The sequence below is a fragment of the Mus caroli genome, chromosome 14 (genome assembly GCF_900094665.2).
Source record: "Mus caroli chromosome 14, CAROLI_EIJ_v1.1, whole genome shotgun sequence".
Classification (NCBI taxonomy): domain Eukaryota; kingdom Metazoa; phylum Chordata; class Mammalia; order Rodentia; family Muridae; genus Mus; species Mus caroli.
The window spans coordinates 24,984,702-25,008,718 of NC_034583.1; the positions used below are offsets into that span (position 1 = coordinate 24,984,702).

At 46.9% G+C, this 24,017-nt stretch overlaps 1 protein-coding gene across 2 annotated transcripts in view; it reads right to left on the reverse strand.

Annotated features, from left to right (window-relative positions):
• Positions 1–10,250: 10,250 nt before the first annotated feature.
• The window catches only part of C14H10orf71 (chromosome 14 C10orf71 homolog), a 49,902-nt gene continuing 36,135 nt past the window's right edge, over positions 10,251–24,017 (reverse strand). For both annotated transcript variants that reach the window (XM_029469342.1, XM_021181238.2), the window contains exons 3-5: positions 19,474–19,567; positions 18,919–19,041; positions 10,251–15,316 (exon numbers count right to left, since the gene is read on the reverse strand). In XM_029469342.1, coding sequence (XP_029325202.1) covers positions 10,906–15,141 — 4,236 coding nt within the window. In that variant the 5' untranslated portion in view covers positions 15,142–15,316; positions 18,919–19,041; positions 19,474–19,567 and the 3' untranslated portion in view covers positions 10,251–10,905. The remainder of the gene's footprint in view (positions 15,317–18,918; positions 19,042–19,473; positions 19,568–24,017) is intronic.

A 24,017-nucleotide genomic window follows, 5' to 3' on the forward strand; every position in this document is an offset into this window, starting at 1 on the left:
TTCCAGTGATCAGCTGGCTGTAAGTTTTACCTTTGACCTTTATTATTTTTTTTAATGCACTGTAAGGTGTCCATCTACTATGGCTGTCAAAAAATTCCCCTTTCTATTTGTTGGCAAGAGTTTTACTTACATTTATTTTACTTACGGTTTACTGAACTTCTTGGATCTCTAAATTTACAGTTATTATTAAATTTGAAAGAAAACCCCCCAATATCCCATCTCTATTTTTCTCTTATCTTTTCCCTCCTTTATTTGTAATTTCAGTCAAATATATATTAAATTACATAACAGGCCACTGCTGCTGTTAAATCAGATTTTGTTCTGTGTGTCTCATTGTGTATGGTGCCCATTGCCAAATGTCTTGATTTCTAATTCTTTAATAAGCTATTGATCTCACCCCATATGGTGTTCATTTTAGATGTATTGTTTCTCATCTCTCGATGTTACAATCAGGTAATCAGGTTTTTTTCTTTTTTTGCTTTGAGTTTGTCTTCTTGTCATCCTCATGTTGTCTTCTACATTCTGGATTGTACAGAGAAGAAGGAGATAAGCTTCTAAAAGTCCTTCCCTGTTATCTGGCATTTCCTTCACTGAAGGATCCATCTTTATTGCATGTTTTTTCTCTTGATTATGAATTTTATTTTCCTGCTTCTTTGTAAGCCTGATAATATATGGTTGTATCATGAACATTGAGCTTTTTATATTCTTGGTGGGTTTTGTTGTATCCCTTTAAATAGATTTTTTTTTTTTGTCTTCTGAATAGCCACGTTGTGTGAAGGCAGGTAGATCTTAAGAATTAACTTTTTAATTACTATTGCACGTGTATGTATTGTACACATGTGTGGGTACACTAAACCATGAGACCAGATGTGGAGGCTAAAGGTTGATACCCGCCTTAGCTGTTTTCGTTTCATTTTTCTGGGATAGACTCTCTCACCTAACCTGCTGCATACCCTTTTGTTTGGCCAGAAACCCCCCGGGGTCTTTCTTTCTCTGTCCCCTGGCCTTGTGAGTAAAGATATGTGCTGCCATGCTTAGCTTTTATAAGGGTTCAGTGGATCTGAGGTCAGGCTCTTGTGCCTACACAGCAAGCAATTTACTCCCAAGCCATATCCCCAACCCCTTAGAACTGACTTGATAATAAAATGGCCTATCATCTGTATGGTCTATGTGGTGAGCACTCGTCACATATAGAGTGAGCCCTCTTTATTGGGTTAGTTAACCGAAGGACTAATCTTTTAATTTTATTTAGCTCTAAATGGCTGCATATGCTTTGTGTCCGACATATATGACACTGGGACTGAGCAGAACATGGCTTTACAGAGTTTAGAGGATGGATCCAGCGAAACCTTACTCTTCTTGCACCCGAAGTAGCTCTTTTCCTGGCCTCGTATGCGTGCACATCACAACTTAGTCAAGACTGGAGGCACCACTCTGCAGTGCTTTCTTTTTGTAAGTCCCCTTCTGTCCAGTACGCCACTCTGGTAATGTTCATAGTCAACTCTGACCTCTGTGGCCACTGATCCAGATTTCCTCTGAGCTCCAATCTGGAAAGTGCTTCCAGATAATGAGTTGATTCTTTCTCTTCAGGACCTCAGTGCTGCCTGCTATTCAGGGACTAGAAGCTATAGCTTCATACAGAATGCTGGTTGCTAAGATGAAGGCTATAAGAAGGTTGTTCCTATAGCAGGCACTTTAGCTGATGATGGTAACTAATTTAAATTACTGGCAAACTCAATTAAGAGTCTGCTCATGGACCACAGTAAAATTATTTCCAAGCACTTTTCTTTTGATGGTGAGTTTTCCCCAAAGGTCCAGAAAGTTTTGGTTTACCCAGAATGGAGCGAATGGATGGACTCACAGATGCCGTTTGTGTAGTCACATTTCATCTGCTTTGCTGGAATTCCTACCTGGGTGACAGAAAGGAAGAGTCCCACTCAGTCGCACTGGACCTGATAATTCTTCTCCAGGGCCATCTGCACAGCACCAGGTCTAAGCAGAAGATGTGCATTTAGCACATTCTGTCAATAGCCTGCAGAAATTAGATTAGATTAAAATGCAATGATGTGTTTTTGGAGATTCATTTCCTCTTTCTCTCCCCTCTTTCTTTCACTCTTCCTTTACTCCTCTCTTCTCTCCTTCCCTTGCTTTCTCTGCTCTTGGTGACTTCTACCTTCTTACATGAAGAGTGTAAGGAGCAAAGGTCTTTCCTGGGGCTGTCAGGAAAGAGAATATGCAGTAAGGTGGCAGCATAGTCACGGCCCCTTTAACAAATGTGCCTGACTGTGTCATCTGGTTTCAAGTCTTCGGAAGCCTGAGGCCAGGCTCTAGGTATTTTTTACACACTTGTGACCTAGTCCTTAGGAAGTTAAGATGGAAAGATGGAAGAACAAGACCAACCTGGAATACAGAGTGAAGCTTTGATTCAAAAAAGACAGACAGACAGACAGACAGTAGCAAAGCAACATGCTCTAAGGAACTTCTGGACCTTTGGGGGCATTCAGATAATCTCCCTCTGGCTGATTTGAGATCCCAGCATCTTTCAGAAGCACACAGTTCAACAACTCAGAAAATGGCCTCCTATGTGAGGATGTCCACCCCTGTAATGATGCTTTGGGCTCTCCCGAAACTCTGCAGTACCTGATGATGCTCAAACACTCCTCCAGATTTAAATCTGGGTGTGTGGGGAGGGCGGGACTTACCTTTTGGTGTCATTTACATCTGAGATAACCTCCACCCACCCCCTATGGAGCTAAAAGTAGACAGACTCATTTGAATGGGGTGAGGAGGATGAGAAGAAAGCTCCAACCCATTTGCCCGATTCTGACGGCTGGCACCTGGGATCTTCTCAGGAGACATAAAAGTTAAAACTAACCTGCATTAACTTGGCCTCCCCACTTGGCAACCGGGTGTGAGAAATGCCTTAGAAGACTGGATTCTGATACCGAGGTCTCCCGTGGTAATAAACACAAGTCTCAGGCACTTGTAACACTTTCACATAATACAATTTGCCTAATGTCCTCATCAGTCCACCATCACAAAGTCAAATAATTATTTGGTTCTAATTTGGGTTTTGGATATCATCTGGATGTTGGGCAGGCTTTTTGGCCTCCTCCTGTTGGCAGGTATAGATTTCTCATCAAAGACCATTAATAAAGTGTGAGTGCTTACAGGTTACATTGTGGGACATCTGTTCATCATTTTTTTGGGTCATGACCCAATTTCTGGAGTACAGGATGCATGATTATCTAACATAGGGATTAGAGCAGCAGAATGCTTGCTTTGCATTGGGCCTAGGACTTATTTATATGATGTTCTTCCACTGGAAAAAAGTGAGAGCATGGAGTGAGTGCCCATGGCTACTTTCCCAAAAGACTCTTTTACTTAGCTTCAACCCAGCAGTTTAAAAGAAGAATTCTGCCATATTCAGTGAGGTTTTCTGACAGTCCTCCTTGTGGCCCTGTGAGACACTGGGCGATGAAGCAGTAATGCAGAAAGTTTCCTCCCTTCAAAACTGACCACTGAGCAGGCTTTGTAAACACGTTGCATACATTATTATAATGTGTGCACTTTGTGTGAAGTACATAGTGCCTGCAGACTCAAGAAATTAGGTATGACTAGGAATTAGGGCTTATCTCACAGGATAAGGTAGAACATCTTAGGGTACATAGGAAGGAGGAAAGAAAAATCTGTGAACTTAGGACTTATAATGAGCTTAGGGCTCATAAGGAAGAGGTCTGTAGGAATCTGGTGAGCAAAAACTATACCATTAAGATTCATAAGAGATAGATAAGAAAAACATTTTTATGCCCATTTTGTAGGCAGGAGGAGGCTACGAGAGAAAGACACACAGAGATAGATAAGGGAAAGCTTTGAGGACAGGATACACAGAAAACAGACAGGAGGAGGCAGTGAGACCAGGATCCACAAAAAGCAAACTACAGACGTGTGTTTGTAAGGATAGGCGCCAGAGGAAGCACACAGGGAAAGGGTGTAGGTTGAACTCACACAGGAAGTAGCAGAAGGATGTGAGATTAGGACGTATAGGAAGTAAACAAAAGGCTGTCAGGGAGAGGATACAAAAAGGTATAAGAAGAAGGTGGAGTGGAAGAGAGCACCTGCTTACCTGCTGTGGTTTAACAGCATTCCAAAACCCAGAGGCTTAAAAATGACATCACTTGGGGCTGGAGAGAAGGCTCAGCAGCTCAGAGCAATTTCTGCTCCTGCACCAGACCTGGATTTGGTTCCTAACACCCACATTGGATTGTGACTGCCCTAAAGACCTATTCTAGGAGATCTGACCCCTCTTCTGGCCTCATCAGGCACCTGAAGGCATATGGTACACATACATTTATGCAGGCATGCACACACACACACACTTTCAGTAAACAAACGAACAAATGAATCTTAAAAAAAAAACGAATTATTTCAAACCACACCACTTCATCATCTCTAGTGGTTCTGTTAAGTGTGCTTTGAGAAGAATCTCACCGCCTGTTGCTAGAGCAAGGCAGGAGGATTCTTCCCTCTTCCTGTATATGGTCCAAGGCCTCTCAAGGCTGTTTCTCCACAGAGGCTAGTGGACTTCTTTATAGAGTGACCTTGGAGTGTGGACTGTCTTTTTGGCAGCTGAGAGGTTACTGAGGCTCATGGGAGTGGTAGGTAATTTCCCACTTCTAGTAGAGGGGCCAAATATGTAGGGGCATATTTTAACGCTTCAGCAAGAACTCTGCATGTGCAGTGTATAGCCAGTCCAAAAGGGCTCAGGGAAGCTGGTGTTTTAGAGAGCTGCAGGGACAGATAGGTGTCAAGGAGTTCCAATCTTTCTTGAGGTAAGCATGAACTTTCCAGCAATGAACATGAGTGGCCAAAGGATCTATTAGTGTCCCTGATTATGTATGTATGTATGTATGTATGTATGTATGTATGTATGTATGTATGCATGTGCAGACAGCCAACAGTGGACTTGCTATACCATGTGTAATTGACTATATATTCAAAATGTTAAAGGAATTACCATACTGTTATGCTCTAACAGTCTACACATTTGTATTCATCAGCTCTGTGTTGCTGTGACAAAATATTTGCGAGAAATAAGACTTAGGGAAGAAATGTTTATTTCAGCTCATGGCTTTAGAGGTGTCTTCCCATTGCTTTCAAAACTGTGGTGAGACAGATCATGGCAGTAGTAGTTTGTGACAAGAGAAACACTTATCTCATGGAAACCAGGTTGAGGAGAGAGAGAGATGGGAGAAGGATTGGGCCTCAATAGTCCCCTCAAGGCCAATGCTTACAACAATCCAACCCTTCCAACTAGATCTCCTATCCCAAAGTCCTTTCAATTTCACCACAAGCTAGAAACCAATGGCCTTCATCAGATGGCCTTGGGGGATTTCCTGTCTCAAACCCCAACACCATTTCTGTTTCCCCACAATGGAGCACAAGGCTTCCAAGGCCTCCTCTTCTCTCTGCTGCCTTGGTGGTAGTGTAGATGGTTGGCATGGGGTACTATTTCCTTGTGGTTTTGACTTACATTTCCTGATGTTAGTAATGACGAACATTGATCAAAAGGAAAACATGCATCTTCTATAAAAGCAGCATGGCAGACGATGCCAATATGGTAACTGTGGGTGAGGTGGAGTTCCATTGAGATTGTGTTACCCTGTGAAGCAACTCCTTCCTGGTGAAACTACACAGTGGGCCAGATGTGTGCAAGTGAGAGCAGCCGTGGCTTCTACTTGATCAACCTCAGCTGGAGTCCTGTGAGACTCTGACCTGTGGACACTCTCAGTTTTATTCATGGAGAAACAGAGGGCTGGTAAAAGCACAGAGATCCAGACCAGAGTCACTCGGAAGACTCAGGGGTTTAGAAATGAGAAAGAAGAGGTTGGGTTTAAAGTTTCCAGATGCAGAGGAGAATAGAGCCGTGAGCGTGGAGGCAGCAAGGCAGGTGGGGAGGGATCAACCAGGCCATTCCAGAGACATCGTCTGAAGGGAAGAGAAAGGCTGTCACCCAAAGGAGGAATGAGATGGAGAGATGGGAGTCAGGGCTTAGATCCATGAGGACCAATGGGGTAAAAACCAGGGCCATGTGGGCCTAAGCTGAGAAGTGTGCTGAAGTAGCTAAAACAAATGCAAAGTATACTATTGTTTAGCAAAAGAGAAACAATGCTTGATGTGGCTTGTCCCCCAGAGGTTCCTGTGCTTCAAGTTTGGTCCTCATTATTGTGGTATTGAAATGATGGGTGCTTTAAGGGATGGGCCTGATAGGGGACAGTGAGGTTACCAGGGCTTAATGCTGGTCCTGCAGGGACATGCTAGTTTTGTCTAGAAGGATTGTTATAGAAGAGTGAATCTGACCCCTTGTTCTCTTATGTGATGGTTAATCTTGACCGTAGACTTAATGGGATTTATATCACCATGGATACATTTCTGGATGAGGGTATTTCCAGAAAGGTTTAGCTGAAGACCTACCCCGAATTCAAGCAGCGCTTGGGTCCTGGACCGAATAAAAAAAGAAACCTGAGAGCTGAGTACCAGCAACTCTCTCTGCTTCCTGACTGCAGATGCAACAGGACTGGCTGCCTCAGGCTCTCGCCATCACGCCTTCCCTGACATCAAACTTTGAGCCAAAATAAAACTTTCCTTCCTTAAGTTGCTTTTATCATAACAACAAGAGAAGTAGGTCACACCTCTGGTCTCTTGTGCCATGCCCCTTCTGCCTATAGCCTGTTTCTAGTTCCTTTCCTGGTTTCTCCACCATGCTGTTAGTCAGGGACTCTCACCACAATCCTGTCTGGACCTCCTAGCCACCTGACCTCTGAACCAGATAAAACTCTTTCTTTGTAAGGCACACAGCCTCAGGCTTTTCTTAAAGCCTCAGGAAAACAGAATAATACACCCCCCTGCTTGGACATGAAGGTCAGCAGAATTCTTTCTTCAAGTATCTACTTGTGTTGATCAGAATCCTGGGAAGGAAAGACCTCCATCCTAACAGTGCCTCAAGATACCTGGAAGAACAAAGGGGGGGCACTCTACTGTGAGAGCTCTGGAGATAAGACACTGAGGAAGCCTAAACGGAGTTTAATGGTGACAAGCTCTTGTGGTGTGGACCAGAATTGTCTGCTCAGCTTGGCTTTATACCTGCATGTTGTTAAGGACCTACTACATAACAGTTGTGCCTAACTTCATGGTACTGTCTGGGCTGGTATACCTTTTACACATAAGCAATTCAGATTTTCCTTGCGATCTCCTCTTTTATATGCAGATGATCCCCACTTTATTTGCATAAGTCCACTCTGTTTAGACTTCAGCTTTGTATCCCTTACACATAGCTTGGGTTATGGAAAGCTGTTATGATACCTGGATCCTGATACCTTGTCCTAGGAAAGAGAGGTTCTTGGGTTCTGTTGTTTGTTCCAGCCACAGGAGCCAACAATCCCAGCTGCCCATGGTAAGTGGAGGCAGCTCAGGCTGCTGGAGATGATGCTCTCCCACAGCATGTAAACCAGCCTTACTGCCACTCACTCTAACACCAAGTAGGAGGATGGTAAGCTGCCCTTCTGTGTACCAGAAAATGCAGCAGACTGGAAGGCAGGGCCCCACCTCGACTCTGTCCAGGCTCAGCTTCTCAGAACTCACTGTGCAAGTAATCCATTGCCACCTAGGCAAGGCATGATGCACACTGGAATTCTAGGGTTCAAGTCAGCTCTCTGGTGGGAGAGTGCTGACAAGGAGGGGGACTGCATTTATTGCAGTGCCAATTAGGTGATAGGATGTCCACCTAAAGATGAGAGAGGTTCAAGCCCTTGGCACAGGCCTTCCCTGTGAGACTGTTTCCATTGGAGTAAAGGCCAACAGAGGCACCTCTAGGGGGGCTGAGGTCTGTCTCCGCGGGGAGAACACAATACACTATGTAAGCTCTTGGTCATTCTAGCTTAAGAGTTCCAGAACGTTTGAGTGCACCTCCCATGAGACAAAGGAGCTCCAGCTAATAGAAAAATGGCCAGCCTTCTACACAGGAGTTGTAGGCAACATCCACAGTCTCTACAAACTACACCCATTCATATTTCTCACTATTTTCTTATTCAATATAGTGGCAAAAGGAGGGATTTGGGGGCAGCAGTGGGGACAACCAAATGAGTAAAATATCAGTTCAAATGCTGAAGGATATATCAATAAGTTTATCTCCTGAGGCTATAATTTCAGTTCTCACTCTGATTAGAGATAATAATGAATAATTAGCTAAGTCAATGTATTTTGATATGGTATGGCAAATCTCTTGGTATTTGATCAATGTCATCTTTGATAAATAAACCCTGGGAGATGCCTTCTGTCTTCATGGGCCCATGCATACCTTGGATGTCTTGACTTGGCTCAGATGCCATCTGCCCAAGGAAGGCCCCTTTCCTTCTGTGCTGAGTTAGGTGCTCCTCAGAGCTACCCCTAAATTCCTGAACATACGGGATGTTAATTGTCTTCTTTGTCTGTTATACTGGAACGCCAAGTGTGCAGAGACCAAATTTTACCATGACAATTTTGGTGTCCAATTGAAGTGTCTATCATAGTGCAAAGATTTGTAAAAAAGAAGGAGTAAGAGAGGGAAAAAGGAAGGAAAGAAGGCAGGAGAAAAGGAGGGATAGAGGAAGGAAAGAGAGACAGTCAGACAGGCAGGCAGGCAGGCAGAAAGAAAGAAAGAAAGAAAGAAAGAAAGAAAGAAAGAAAGAAAGAAAGAAAGAAAAAGGAAAGAAAGAAGGATGGAAGAAAGAAGGAAAGAAAAGAAAGAAAGGAAAGGAAAGGGAAGGGAAGGAAAGGGAAGGGAAGAGAATAGGAAGGGAAAAGGAAGGGAAGGGAAGGGAAGGAAAAAAAGAAGGGAAAAGGAAGGGAAGGGAAGGGAAGGGAAGGGAAGGGAAGGAAAGGAAAGGGAAGGGAAGGGAAGGGAAGGGAAGGAAAGGAAAGGAAAGGAAAGGAAAGGAAAGGAAAGGAAAGGAAAGGAAAGGAAAGGAAAGGAAAGGAAAGGAAAGGAAAGGNGGGAAGGAAAGGAAAGGAAAGGAAAGGAAAGGAAAGGAAAGGAAAGGAAAGGAAAGGAAAGGAAAGGAAAGGAAAGGAAAGGAAAGGAAAGGAAGAAACAGAGGATAAGTGAGCGTTGTCACCTCCCCTTGACAGGGAGAGGCTGAAAGAGATCACTGGCCAGTGAGCTGGTGGAGACTTACCTTTTATTCCTCAAGCTACCCTCTGAATGCAGAACCACGGATGATTTGCTGTGAGTGAGGACGGGCTTGCTGGGCTCCAGGACTCCATGACATGACCTTCTTCCCAATGTGAGTAGACCCCATCGTCTGCCTGAGCCCCCCTCCTCTACTAAATCCAAGGGGCGTTAACCCTGACCTCCAAACACCCTTCTGATGAGCTTTTGGCGTCTGTTTATAGCTCTGTTAATACTGCCTCCAAGACGGCTTTCCCCAAATTGTTCCAATCATTTCCCCCCTAACAATAGTGAGTGTTGAGCCCCAGACTCTTTGGTTAGGTATTTCTTTTCTAGGGGACTTGAGACTTTCAAAATGAGATTTTTTAAAAATATCCTAGTCAGATGATAATGTAGCAGAGAGGACCCTGGAGGTGACTTGGTGACATCACCCAAGCACATCTGTCTTATCTCTTGTTATTGTCTTGGGGGAGCCATATTTGTGGGGCAAGTGATTTGAACTTCTGACCAGGAGTTCTGGTCTGACAAGTGTAGCCAAATTGAAAGGCATGGGTAAGTGGGAGCCTTTGGGGGTATTTCCATCATGAAATTTAGGAGTGACTTCACTTGCTAGGAAAATAATTAGATATAAAATCCTGAACTCAAATCCTGACTCAGAATATTGCTTCAAATCCTGTTTTTTTAGACATGGTAACCTATGCTCAAACTTCCCATTTCCAGTGTGGATGGCAATCCTGTGAACTGCAGGAGGGTGGTCGTTTGTATCTGGTTCCACCCGTCTTCCCATTTGAGAGGAGGACACAGGAACCAGTCAGTAATGTCTGGCTTGGTTTCCTCAGTTCATCTCATTTGCTGGGCTGAGACCATCATCTGTATCCCCTGCAGGAGCTACAGACCTGGACTGAGAAAGTACAGGGTTGGGGTTGAAGGAGGAAGAGGGTCTTGGCAGCTCTGGGGGAGGGGGGCTGCAGGGTTCATGACCCTTTTTACCTTCTAGTTGAGAACCCACACAGAAGAAAGACAAGAGTCCAGGGACAGGACCACACTGGCAAACTTGTTTCACATTTTAAATGTTAACTTTGGCTTTATCAGAAGATCTTCTTTGGAGACAAAGTTCCCACTACAAGGAAAACCCTCTCCAGCAAGTGATCACTTCTGCAAGATTGCCTTGGGTCTGTTCTTAGCCAGTGCCACCTGAGAGGACCTAAAACTCTGCGGCTATGTGCTATGCTTGACCCCAGTTTGGGTGTGGTGGGATACTTCCCACCTTGCTGCAGGGTTCAGCATTTCTGGGAGCTTCTTTGAGGAGGCCAACCCTTGAGAAGGAGAATCTTAGGATGACTGATGGATGTCCCTTGCCATGTCCACCCCCCCCCCGGGCCCCCACTGCAGGATCAGAGAAGCATTGAGATGACTGGGAAGAGGGGAGTGAATCTTGGCCTTAAGGAGCCCACAGGGGTCCCCAGTTCTTTTTGGACTATAGGGATCTCAAATGGCTAAGTATGAGTTGAAATGTGTGTGTGTGTGTGTGTGTGTGTGTGTGTGTGTGTGTCTGGATAGATGATAGATAGATAGATAGATAGATAGATAGATAGATAGATAGATAGATAGATAGATAGATAGAGACACTGTTGGAGAGGGTCTGTGACTGTAAGCCTTTCTTGTTTGTGAGAGTGGGGGAGGGCAGTCTGCTGCAATTCTCAAGAAACACCCTCGGTGGCAAAGTCCTCTAGGTCATCTGTGGAGATGATACTTAGGCTTGGAGCTTCTGCACTCTCTTCCTCTGGACTATGGGAAGGCCCACGGGGGCACTGGGCAGAGGCATGCTGGGTAGACTCGCCCAGTCGTTCATGGGGAGGCTGCAGTCGAGCGCCCTGGGAACTCTGGGGCCTGTGGCCAGAACCCTGCCTGAGAAAGGTGGGGGCTGCAAGCTGAGAGGAGCAGCGCAGGGGCATCACGGAAGTCACAGGCACTGGTCGGAAGCCAGGGTACAGTAGGTAGGGAGCAGCCAGAGCATCCTGCAGAGGTGGCTCTGAGGAGGCCTCCTCCGAGGATGGGACAGAGACCTTGACATACTTGCCCGTCTCAGGGTCATAGAAAGTCTTGATTTTCACTTGGAGAGGCACATCGAAGACGAAGTATTGTCCTGACTGGGGATCCTGGAGCACCTTCTGGGTGGCGGGGTAAGGGGGAAGAGGCATGAGGGACTGGGGTCCCCAAGGCCGCCTCCCTGTGGGCTCCCAGCCACAGGACACTGAGTGGCGGTGCGTGGGCGGGGGCAGGGAGCGAATGGCAGGGAACCTGGGCCGAGGCCCCTTTCCAGGAGACACAGGCCTTCGCTCTGTCCCCTGAATGTCCTCTGTGAAGGACTTGCCCTCCCAGGCCTCGGTATGCTTCTCCAGCAACTGATCACTCTTCCTCCTCTTGCTTGCCAGCTTCTTCGCCCTGCGCAGGGCCTTCTCGGTCTTGGGCGGGACTGCAGGGGGCTTGCCTGCCGCCTTCTCCAGCAGAGCAGGGGGCTCAGGTTTCTCAGCAGCATCAGCTAGCAAAATGCGTCTCGGAGAGAGGGTCCTGAAATCTGAGGGATCCGAACCTTCAGCTTCCCATGGGAGGCCATGGGTCATGTCCTCCCTCCGAGTTAGCCCCGTAGGACCCGGGCTGGCCCAGGGGCTGGGGCCAGGAGGCTCTTGGCGCTGCCAGTGTTCCCCAGCGGCCTGGGAAGCCTCTTCCCAAATACTGCTGGCTGCGGGAGAGCACGTGCTGCTCTCTCCTAGAGAGCTGGGGTTGGGGGAAGTCTCTGCCTCACTGGGGACCAACCTTCTTCCAAACGGTCCTGCTCTCGGTGCAGACAAAAAGTGGCCTTTGAAACCTTGTTCTTCCCAATAGGTATGTTGTGGCAGCGACGGGGGCGAGTCTTCTAAGTCATCCGGGGGTAAAGCGATCGTGGGGATACGCTGTGGAACCCCCAGTTTCCCCGAGTCTGCTGATCTGCTTTTCTCCTGTGCTAGCCCTTCTTCTGCCGTATCTGGGGATGGTTTCATGCTGTTCCCCTCTTCCACCAGTGGTAGAAAAGAGAAACTCCCCTTCCGGGTTTGCTGAGAAGTCTCATCCTGGGCTGCGGTGTGTACTGGGTCCTCCTGCACGTCCTCACACACCACACACCTGAGCTGTGTGCCCGGCACGTTATTGGAGAGTGGGGTGTTAGGCATTTCTTGGCTTTCTGAAGCACTAAGACCACCAGCATCTTCGCCCCACAGTTGCTTTGGCAATTCATTCTCTTTGTGTCCACTGCTCAGTGAGTCCTCTGAGGAGACTGTCCTCAGGAGAGGCAGAATAATAGGCCTTATCACTGGGGTGGCCCTGAGTGTGTTGTCTTTAATTGGGAACAGTCTGTGCTTGTTGGTAGAGGCTGGCAAGGGGGTTGGGTCCTTGGCGTGTGTATGAGCTGTGTCCTTATCAGCCCCCATCCACGAGCCTCTGTCACTGACGTCCTCCGTGGATGCTTTCCTGGGTCTTCCTCCTGAAACACCTTGTGCTTTTCTTTGTATTTCCTCCTGTCTGTGCTCATCCACACCTCTGTGTTCATTACGTGAGGCACATTGCTGTGACTCTTCTTTCTCCACCAACGTCTCCTTCTCGTCCTTCTGCTTGTCACCTGCACTCACATGACTCTTCCTGTCTTCCCGGGGGCCTTCTGTAAACCACACCTTCTGCTGATCTTCAAAAGAAGCAAAGGATTGGTCTGAAGAGCTGGTGCTGAATTTAGCCTTTGTTTGGCGGCATGGAGTGAAATCAGACTGGCTGTCGCTGTAAAACACATCCTCTTCCTCAGGGGAAAGGGGTCCTGGGGAGAACTTCTGGTTCAAGGGTAGACTCTGGAACCCCGTTTCTCGCTCAGTCTCTGTCTCCTGGGAGACGGATCTCGAGAGCCCATTCTCTAGCTGGTGGGGCTTCATTTCCGCCATAGCCGGTCCCATTTCAGACTCCCTGTTGAAGAGTTTCAGGGAGAGATGTTTCCGGGGAAGGTTTTCCCTGGAGTCTGGATGCCCGCCACCCTTGGAGGGATCCTGCTCTGACTCTCCGTTGGCTTCTTCCTTCTCATTACTGCTTTCTTCAGCTTCTCCATTGACACAGAAGTGGGTTTGGGAGCTAGCTGAAGGTGAACTGAGGGTCGGGTGGCTGTCTGCAAAGGATTCGCTAGAGTTGATAGCAGGATCCTTCTGCGTACTGCTGTGCAAAACACCAGGGACATTATCTGGCAAGAGCTCTGTGGGAGGGTTTTCTTCAAGCCCATTGGGAAGGGTGACCCCATTGCTCAGAGGTTCTTGCTTGCTATCAAGTTTACCTCTGGTTTTCTCATCAAAGCCTTTTAAGAGAGGCAAGGGACTGTATGTACTCTTGACACGTTTCCGAACATCTTTTAGGTTGAACAGCAGGCTGGGTGCTTTGGATTTGTAGCTATCCCGAGACTGAGCCTCACTGGACTCCTTCTCCTGGTATCCATTTAGCTGTCCTGGAGGGGATGGGCTTATTTCCACTGGTTGGGTGTCTGAAGTTTCCAGGACATGCTTTGTAGATATAATTGGGGTGAGGAGTTTGCTGATGTTAAAGGGGGGATTGTAATGGTCACTGGACTCTTCTGGCATGTCTAGAACACCGTTTTCTGGAAGTTGACCCTGAGGGTTAAGCTTTGAATACAGAGGTAGACCTCTCCTATTGGGCTGTTTCTTGTCTTCCAAAGCATCAGGTGGACCATCTGTCCCTCCTTTGCCAGTCTTTGGCTTCCTCCATGGGGCCTGACTCCGCTTCATCTGAGGGTCAATCTGTGAAGCATTTCCCTCTACAGGGAATAGCTGGGATCCTGGATCCCTGGCACCCCAGGCTCCAGATGTGGATTGGATCCCTGACGGTGACCTGTTCTCTTCCTGGGCACAGTTAGCTTGGCCCTGGTAGGGGGAGACTTTGGACTCTGCAGAGTAGGGCTCCTTTAGCAAAGGCATGTCTTCATAATGTTTGGGGGCTTTGCTTTCGGGGGTGGTTTCAGCAATGTCCTTTCTCTCCCGGAGCTTTGGTTGGTGGGTGTTCCACGACTCAAAGGCACTGTTTTCACTGTGCAGAAAAGTCCTCCTTGGAATCCACTCCTTCCCTCTTCCTGGCTCAGCTGTGGCTGGCTTGAGAGGTGGAGAGGGATACCTTGGCTCAAATGAGCCAGCCACATGGTCAGGTGTCCGGAGGAGGCTGTCTGAGCTGTGAGAGGCTATTTCTGGGTTCTTGGGAGACTCTTGTTCTCCAGGAGCCCTGCCAGGCTGGTGGCTGCCCTGATGGGTGTTGGAGACTTCAGCAGGCACCCTCCTGACAGTCAGAAAGGCCGAATCAAAGCAGAAGTTGACACCACTTTCTGGGGGATGTGCAAACTTGGGGGTACTTTTGAGAGCCGGAGGCTTGCTGGGAGGAGGCCGGCTGTCACAAGATTGAGTCTCTGTCCTGTCAAAGGATCTAATAAGTGATGAGACTTTGGAGATGGGCTTGCTGCTGCTCCTCAGGCCTGAAATGGGCACCTCCAGTCTCCTCTGGACTGGGGTTGGCAGAGGACTGTTTTTGGGGTACTTTTCTTCCCCCTGAACGTACTTGGGTTGCTGTTGGAAGGTGGCTGCCCAGCCAGAATGCTCTGTGCCTTGAGATGGAAGCTGGCTCCAAATCCCACTTTTCCTGTTGGCATGGCCCACTGTTTCCTGGTGAAAAGTCCCTGACACCTGGCTGGTGACATCTGGGGACAGGGCCAGGTCAGAGTCATGGAAGGATGTGTCCTCCGAGATGCACAGACTCCGGAATGCCCTGTCTGTGAGGTTGCTCACTTCCCTGTCTGCTTCATCCAGCACACTGCCGATGCTGGAGGTATCACTGAACCCGTCTGTGCATTTTTTGTTTCCTTGCATCGTCTGTCAGCTTCCGTAGGACTGTCTCCGTCAGCTTCTGTTTAGACGTGTCTGTCAGCTGTTAGGTGCAGCTCCGTGAGATGCTGGTGAGGGTTAAGAGAAACCCACCTGTCCCAAGGTGGGGCTTTGAGATGACCAGTTAGTTACAATGGCAACTGGATGTTCTTTTTTCTCTCTGTAAATGGAAGAGGTACGTGGTATGAATAGGATACCCAGCTTAATTAATCTACACAACTGTCAGTCTTAAATGGATAACTGTGTGTATCTGTAGTGAACTTCATGTGTCAACTTCAAGTGCACTATTTCTGGTTAGTAGTTCATTGTCATGACAGTATTTCTTGGATGTGATTAGCCTTAAAAAAGTAGACTTCAGGCAAAGCAGATTATCTTGTGTCATTCAGTGAATACCATCTAAGCAGTTCAAGGCCTTGAGAGGAAAGATGATTGAGGGGATAAGGCCAAAATGGCTGAGTGTGACTACATCAAACTAAAAGGCTTCTATGTAGCAAAGGAAATCATCACCAGGATAAGAAGGCAACTGTGTATCCTGTAAAGAATCAACATCTAAAGCATGTAAGGAATGCCTATTTAATGGTGAATAGGTATAGCAAGGCCTGCTCAGCGGCACTAATTATCTGGGAAGCATAAGTTAAAATCATAGTGAGGATGGGGGCTTGTGTTAGGTTAACTACTAAAAAACCAGCCAACAATGACGCAAAGAGGTGTGTGGGGAGACAGCGCAGGTGGTAAAGTTCATACTGGCAAGGCTGCTGACCTGAGCTTAGTCCCAGGACCCACACGGTGAAAGAAGAGAACCATCTCTCACTAGCTAGCCTCTGACCCCCCTACTCAAAATCATGGCACGTGTATATCTATACACACAGCCCAGAAAAGAAATAACATGAAAAATAAAGTGATGAAGGGAAAGAAAGCCAATTCCCACGGCTATTAAAAGTGTAAATTAGGGGCTGGAGTGATGGCTCAGTGGTTAGAGTATAGTCATTCTAACAGGAGAACAGAGCCTGAGTTTCCAGTACCTACAGGGCATCTCACAACTGTCTGTAACTCCTGTTCTAAGGATCTGATGACCTCTTCTGACCTCTGCAGGCACCAGGCATACCTGTGATGTACATACAGGCAAAGCCCTCATACACATAAAATAAAATAAGTACATTAAGATGTGTTAGTCCCAATCACAAAAGAACTCACATGACATGTACTCACTGATAAGTGGATATTAGCCCAGAAACTTAGAGTACCCAAGATACAAGATACAATCTGCAAAACACATGAAACTCAAGAAGAATGAAGACCAAAATGTGGACACTTTGCCCCTTCTTAGAATTGGGAACAAAACACCCATGGAAGGAGTTACAGAGACAAAGTTTGGAGCTGAGACGAAAGGATGGACCATCTAGAGACTGCCATACCCGGGGATCCATCCCATAATCAGCCTCCAAACTGCTTGTGGACGTTGTACATCGTGGTGCGGAGCCTAGTGCGCACCACGATGTACAACGTCCACAAGCAGGATCACAGGGCCCCCAATGGAGGAGCTAGAGAAAGTATACAAGGAGCTAAAGGGGTCTGCAATCCTATAGGTGGAACAACAATATGAACTAACCAGTACCCCACCCCCACCCCGCCAGAGCTCGTGTTTCTAGCTGCATATGTATCAGAAGATGGCCTAGTCGGCCATCATTGGAAAGAGAGGCCCATTGGTCTTGCAAACTTTATATGCCTCAGTACAGGGGAACACCAGGGTCAAGAAGTGGAAGTGGGGGGAGGGAGGGGAGGGGAGTGGGGAGGAGAAGGGGGGAGGGTATGGGGGGACTTTTGGGATATTATTGGAAATGTAAATAAAGAAAATACCTAAAAAAAAAAGATGTGAGTTAGTCTTTATAAGCATCATAATCATTACAGTGAAAGAGTTCCTCAATACAGCCAAGTGTGTATAGCCAGTGTGATGCAGCCAGGGCCTACAGAGACACGGCTCTCTCTGGGCAACACTATTATCAACAGACTAAACATGGAAGCAGCCTAAATATTCACGGACACGTGAATGAATAGGGAAACATGGCACACACACACATTAGAACATTGTGCATGCTTAAAAACAAAGGAAGGCCTGATGTTAGTGACCACAGAGCTGAAGCTAGAGGACATTGTGCTAAGTGTGAGAAACCAGGCACAGAAGAATGAATAAGTGATGGGATACCATTTATGTGAGGAATCTAAAAAAATCAAATTCCTAGGAACAAAACAGAATGGAAAGCAAAGTTTTAATTATTTATTTCTTCTTCTTCTTTCTTCTTTTTTGTGTGTAAGCATGTAGATGCCACCATGTATGTGTGGGCACAAGAAGTCAAGCTTTCAGGAGTCTGTTCTCTCCTTCAATCACACGAGTACAGGGCGTCAAGCTCAGGCTGTCAGTCAGGCTTTGTGACAAATGCCTTTACCTACTGAGCCATCTTGTCAGCCCCTAAAGTTTTGATTCTTTTCATGAGAATAAGGCCCAGAGCTGTCCTGTGGAGAATGGTGCCTGTAGTAAACCATGCTGACTTTAGAAATGTGCTGGGGTTAGTTCTGAGGTGGTGTGTCTATCATTTGGAGTCTTATTGCTTTTGTTCTGCAGAGCCTAACGTTCAGGTGGGTTATGTTTGCAGAGTCCTTCTCTGACCTTCCATTGGGCTGTCCCTTCTTAGTCTCATTGCTTCCTTGTTCCTCGTGCACATGTTATATATACGGTGTGCACCTGGAGCTTAGGCGCACGGGGCAGTCTGTTCACAGGTTGCCACTCATCTCAGAGCCCCACCCAGAAGATGCTCCTCCCTCCTGCCTCATTCCTGCAAAGGTGCAGCGGCTCCTCCCTGGGCTCCAGAAGCGTCGTCACTGCACACTGCTATCAGGAGACTGGCTTCCATTCTTTCTGAGTGATCCCATGATCCCTGGCTCTCCCCTTATCCTGCCTGTTCCTCAGCTAAACCACTCTTCACATTCTCTTCTTTAAAAGCTTTGGTGAAATAGACGTGATATAAAGTTTTCCGTCTTAACTACATCGAGCACACACTTGGGGTAACAATCCTATTGCTATCCCTTTCCAGCGCGGTTCAAGCTTATAAAAGTGACACTCTGTCCATAAAGTGCCATCTCTCTGGTCATCTCTCTCCTATTTCCCACCTTCTCTATCTTACTTGCTTTTTTCTGATTTGTTTCTTTGAGATGAGAGGGCTGTGTAAGCTTACGACTGGCCATCCTCCTGCCACTGCTGCCCAGCACTAAGCTTGCAGAGATACGTCTTCATAATTTTATGGTGCTGGGCTTTGCTCTGCCACCTACCGAATCTCCCAGCCCTCAGTTCTGCTTTGTAATCTTGCAGTATTTTGTCCTTTTGTTTCTGGATCACCTTGTTTATTGTAATACCCCTGAGCTTTATGTAATAGTCAAGGTGCCTGCTGAACTCCTCAGACTGTGCGTGACTAGGGACAAGCATCCATTGCAGTTTGTCCTGTAGATGCTCAGGCGCTGACACATGCTAGGGAGTTCTCAGTAGGAGAGCTCTCAGGGTGCTCTCCACGAACTTCAGCCTCTACTCTGAGCACCATATTCTGTTTTTTTTGAGACCAGTTCTCATATAGCCCAGAATGACCTTGAACCTCTTGTCTGCACCCAACAAGTGCTGGGATTACCGGCATGTACTAACACAGGTGTCACGAGTCTCCTTCTCACAGGGAACCATTTTCTTGTGTATGTTCAGGTTCTTTCACGTAACCTTACCTGATCTTGGGTTCAGTGTGGTTCCACACAGACAGGGGAGATGCTCACTGATGCTCAGGAAAAACCCACATGGCTTCTGCCCACCAGCTTTATTCAGAGGATTTCTTCAATTCTGGATGATCCCTGGAGTCAAATGGGATAGTCATTGCGCTGGCTGCAATCCTGCCCTCCCCAGCAGTACCTTTGGCCCATTTGTAAACTGCAGAAGGTATTTCCTGATGCCGACTTTTGAGTTGGCTCCACAGGGCTCTGATTTGGACCTGGAATCCCCCTCCCCCAATCTCCAGTTTGAAACTACTGGAAGATGTTAAAAACTGAGAGAAGGTGTGGTCTAGCCGGAAGCCAGTAGGCTGAGCCGGTGGCCCTCCTCCACCCTGCTAACAGGCTGCAGTGAAGTGAGCCACTACCTTCCCTACCTACTCTCCATGACATTCTTCTCTACAGTGTTAAATCCATGGAACCAACACTCAAATGAGCCAAAACGGGCTTTTTTCTTCTTGAGTCAATCATCTCTGGTGTTTGCTATGGTGATGGAATGCCGACTCACACACCTACCTGTTACGGCAGTGGGGCTGCAGGGGCCTGGCTTTTAGGATCTGTGTTTTTCAAACATATTTGCGTGCTGAGATTTGCTGTCATCACTGCCCATCTAGAATGAAGAGGAAAATATGTTTTCGGTGAAACAAGAGGCAGAACCTTAATAGAAAAACTGTCTTCAAGTGTCAATAGTACAGCTTATAAGGTAGTTGGCTGACAATCCTTTATATTTACATTAAAATGCATTGAAATCTAAATATAGATACTTTTTGGTAAAAAAAAAATAACAATATAAAGTTAATGTATATTCTTCCCAAAATCCATGAACTTGCTGGTGGTCTAAGTAATCTCTATGAACTCCTGGTAAGCCTACGAGGGATTTCTGATAGGAGTGAACCAGTTCTGAACCTCTTCTTTCCTAGTAAAATCTGGGCAAAGGTCCTTTCCCAACTAAGTTGGTAACTTAGTTTTTGCAGTAAAGGGACATAGAACAGCCAATTCAAGTCCACTCAGCAGACAGCTGGAGTGTTCGATTTATTGTTGGCAGGAGGTGTGAGTATCTATTCTGACAGCTAAAAGAACCCCAAAGCTGCCCAGGAGGGTTTCCAGAGCGCTCAGGATGAAGGTAAACTAATTAAAATAAAGCCACTGTGCAAAGCTTAAAGGCAGACCCTTGGGGCTTCCTCCAGACCTTCTCCAGACTGTAGCTCCTGGATATTAATCTAGCCTAAGCTAGTTTATTAATAATATTAATAATCATAATAACTCAAATTTGGGGAGCATATTTCTTTAGAGAATCAGAGAGGCACTTTGTGTGTACTGCCATACGGCGAGGCCCATCTCGACTCCCCAGCTGGCTTTGATGGGTCTCTTTCCTGTTCCCACCGCATGCTGCCGTTGCTTTTCCCAGAGCACACTGTGCTGTGACAGATCAGATATCAGGATCCATATGTTCTACAAATTGATGATTGATTCTTTCACAAGCTAGAAGGTTCTTTGAACCTGGAAAGAGGATATTATATGTTTGCATGCTGCGCACACCAACACGGATGTGGCAACACTTTCAACTGAGTATCATGATTTAGACCCTAACCCAAGCAAACCAAGGCATGCACACATGCAAATGGTTGAAAGAGCAAGATGATAGGGAGTTTGGTGACAAAGGGACTTGACTTTAGGCCCCAAGAGCATCTGAAAAGATTGGATTGACTAGTTTACATCACTAAATAAAATTCATTGCATGGCCAGCAACTCCTCTGAAGCACAGCAGGGAGTAGTTCAAGCCAGCTACTGCGGTACATAGACACGGCCTAGGCAAGAATGACATGGTGGCACTTATTGTCGGTATGTGGAGGCCCTGCCATTCTGTGCTCAGACCTCTCCCGACTCACCTGCCTCATAGGCTCATTGTCCTGGCTGCTGGGATGGTCTCCACTGGCCACCATGGCAGCACCTTGTTCATTCCTAGGAGCCGTTTGAAAGAAGCCCATCTAGGCTCATGAGTCCTCTGGCACATTATTGGGGTGACAGGACATACTGTGCAGGGCTGAGCCATGTGAGAATAGGAGCTGATGCGTGCATGGGGGACATAGTGAACATGTACCTGGGGTGGGGTGAATTTCTCCACGGGATCCCAACCTTTCAAAGTAGTTGTTTCCCTACACGCTTCCTGTCTCCCGAGGAGAACCTTATCTCACAGGCTTTGCTGTTGGCTTTTGTTTGTTGCTCCTGGATGAATCTTCCAAGGGTCTGGGACTGCTGGTCTGACTGAATTTCTGGCTACACTTAAGACTGCTGACTTCCTGCCAGTTCCCTTGGCTCCTTGTCCTGCTCGGGTCCACTTTTTGCCTTCCCTTCCTTTCTGTAGTGTTTCTTCTGCTTTTAGATAAGGGTTCTCTCCTTGCTCTGTAACATGGACATAGACATAACCCACCTGCCTGGGAGGGATAAATAAATTCTAACGAGGCACCTGCTCCCCTCTTTGGCTATCAGACTATCAAAAGAATGGACCTCAAGTTTTTTTCAGGCATCTTATGTGGGAAGAGGAAATGGCTGAAGGCCTGGGGCCACCCTGAGGAGGAACTTGTCTCCTGGAGAAAGATTTTATGACTTATCAGACGGTCTTGCAGAAGAGACTTGGGGCTGAAGCCATGGAGGGCTGGGACCACGCCTGGCCACACTGTTCAGCCATACACATCTCTTGCTTTCTGTTGAAACTATCCTCATGCCAGGACACTCTAAGACCGAGTTGGGGAAGTTGCCGGGTATCTTTGTTCCCTTTCCCAATGTGCAACATTGGATAAAACTCCCTTTTCTGCTTTCCACTATTAATGTGGTTCCTTGGATTGGCTTATTGGGGATGGATAACTGAACTTGGCTCACTGGGACACAGGGTATGACCCCTGAAGCCTGGTAACTGTGACTTTGTTCACATCTGAGCATCTATATGTTGGGAGCCATTAACACAACACAATTGTCCTGATCTCTGAATTGGGCCTCTCCCCCCAGAAGAAAAGGGGGTCAAAAGCGGGCCACTTCCGAGAACAACCACAGGATGTTCCAGCCCTAAGTCAATGCCAGATGTCCTGACCACACCCTGATACCACCAAGTTCCTGCTTCCCCATGTAACTGCCTAAAGAATGTGCAATTCTATTGCCCCACCCCTCCCACTGTTAAGTACCTGTACTTTCCCTTTTGCATGTGCAATTCTACTGCTTCATCCTTCCTGCTGAAAGGCACTTCCCCTTTTGCTTGTGCATTTAAACCTTGGGCCTGGCTAATACATTGGGACCTTGATGCCACTCAGAATGTTTCCGTGTCGTTATTCTCAGAAGGTTCTCGTCTCTCTCTATCCCCCCATTTGGTTCTTAGGAGAAGGTCCCCTCGAGACCCTCGAATAACTGGACATGCTGAACGGGTCATCTATATCCCAGACTGTATCCAGGCCCAGATGCATGTCTGACCCCAACCCAAAGCTCTAGCCACCTACCAGCCAGCTCCAAACCTGTGGCTCTCTCCCTCCAAACTCACATGTGTTTTGAAAGCATCTAGGTGCTGTCTCTGGGAATTCCACTAACTTCAGAAACACAAGCAACTCCCCTCTCTTCTTCTTCCAGAGTCCCCCATTTTCTCCATTTCTTAGGCCTGAGATGTGTGTGTGTGTGCAGGTGTGTGCTTGCCACAGAGCCCATGTGGCAATCAGAGGGCAATCCCAGGAATCACTTCTTCCTCTCACTTTGTTTGAAGGGTTGGGTCTCTTGTTTGCCACTTGTACTGTGTGTACCAGACTGGCTGTCCTGGGAATTTCTTGGGATTTTATCTCTACCTCCCATCTTACTGTAGGTACACTGGAATTACAGTCACGTGGGGCCTAGGGACTTGAACTCAGATCCTCCTTACCCGTTGCTCTAGAGCCTCAACCCCTGAGACTCATTTTAAAGATCTCTTGAGCCCATTTGCTACTATCTATCTCCATGCTACTCCCTGACACCAGGTCCTATCATGGTTCTTGTGGGCTACTGCAGGAGACAGGAGATAGTCCTACCCTCTACCCAGCCTCTAGAAATAAAGTCACATATGTCAGTCTCTTGTTTAGTACCCTCAGTGGCTTTCAAGTTTCCAAGAATACTCATGTTGGATTATCCATCCCGCATGGCCTTTCCTCTTCGTCAGCGTACAAGGCTCTACCCTGAGGGCTTCACTTTCTGATCCTGGAATTATTTTCTTCCATCTTGCGCCTGCTACCTGGTTAGCTCATGCACGTGCTTCGGAGCCCTGGATTATTTACAGTCCCAACAAAGAATCAGCTTCTCGAGGCCATTTCATGCTGCCCATTATATCAGCAGTTCTCAACCTGTGGGTCTCCACCCACGTCTTTGGGGTCCAAGGACCCTTTCACAGGGGTTTCATATCAGATATCCTGCATATCCGATATTTACATTATAATTCATAACAGTAGAAAAATTATAGTTATGAAATAGCAATGAAAATAATTTTATGGTCAGGGGTCACCACAACTTGAGGAACTGTATTAAAGGGTCGCAGCATTGGGAAGGTTGAGAACCACTGCGTTACATACTTCTGTGACAGGCTCTGATTATCTCTGTCACAACGCTGTCCTACCTGCAACTGCTGGCTCTCATGACTTGATATTTAACATGTGTCTGTCCTGGCAGCCTGTGTGCTTCACTACTCCTGCATCTCACATGCTTCCCAAACTGTCTTCCTCACATCCACAGCACAAGCTGTCTGTTACACAATGGACAAATCTCACACTCCACCATGACTCTGCTCATCCAATCTACTTGGACAGATTTCTTTCCATCCCTGATAAGCCTAGAATCACAGACGCCTCAAAGAGTTCCAAATTAGATGATTTTTATATTCAAGTGGGTTTTATTGATTTATTTTTTGATTCCAAGCTTCTGGGCATACAAAGTTAACTTTTGGTCAAAGCTGGGAGGTGGGCTGGTGAGATGGCTCAGTGGGTAAGAGCACCCGACTGCTCTTCCAAAGGTCCAGAGTTCAAATCCCAGCAACCACATGGTGGCTCACAACCACC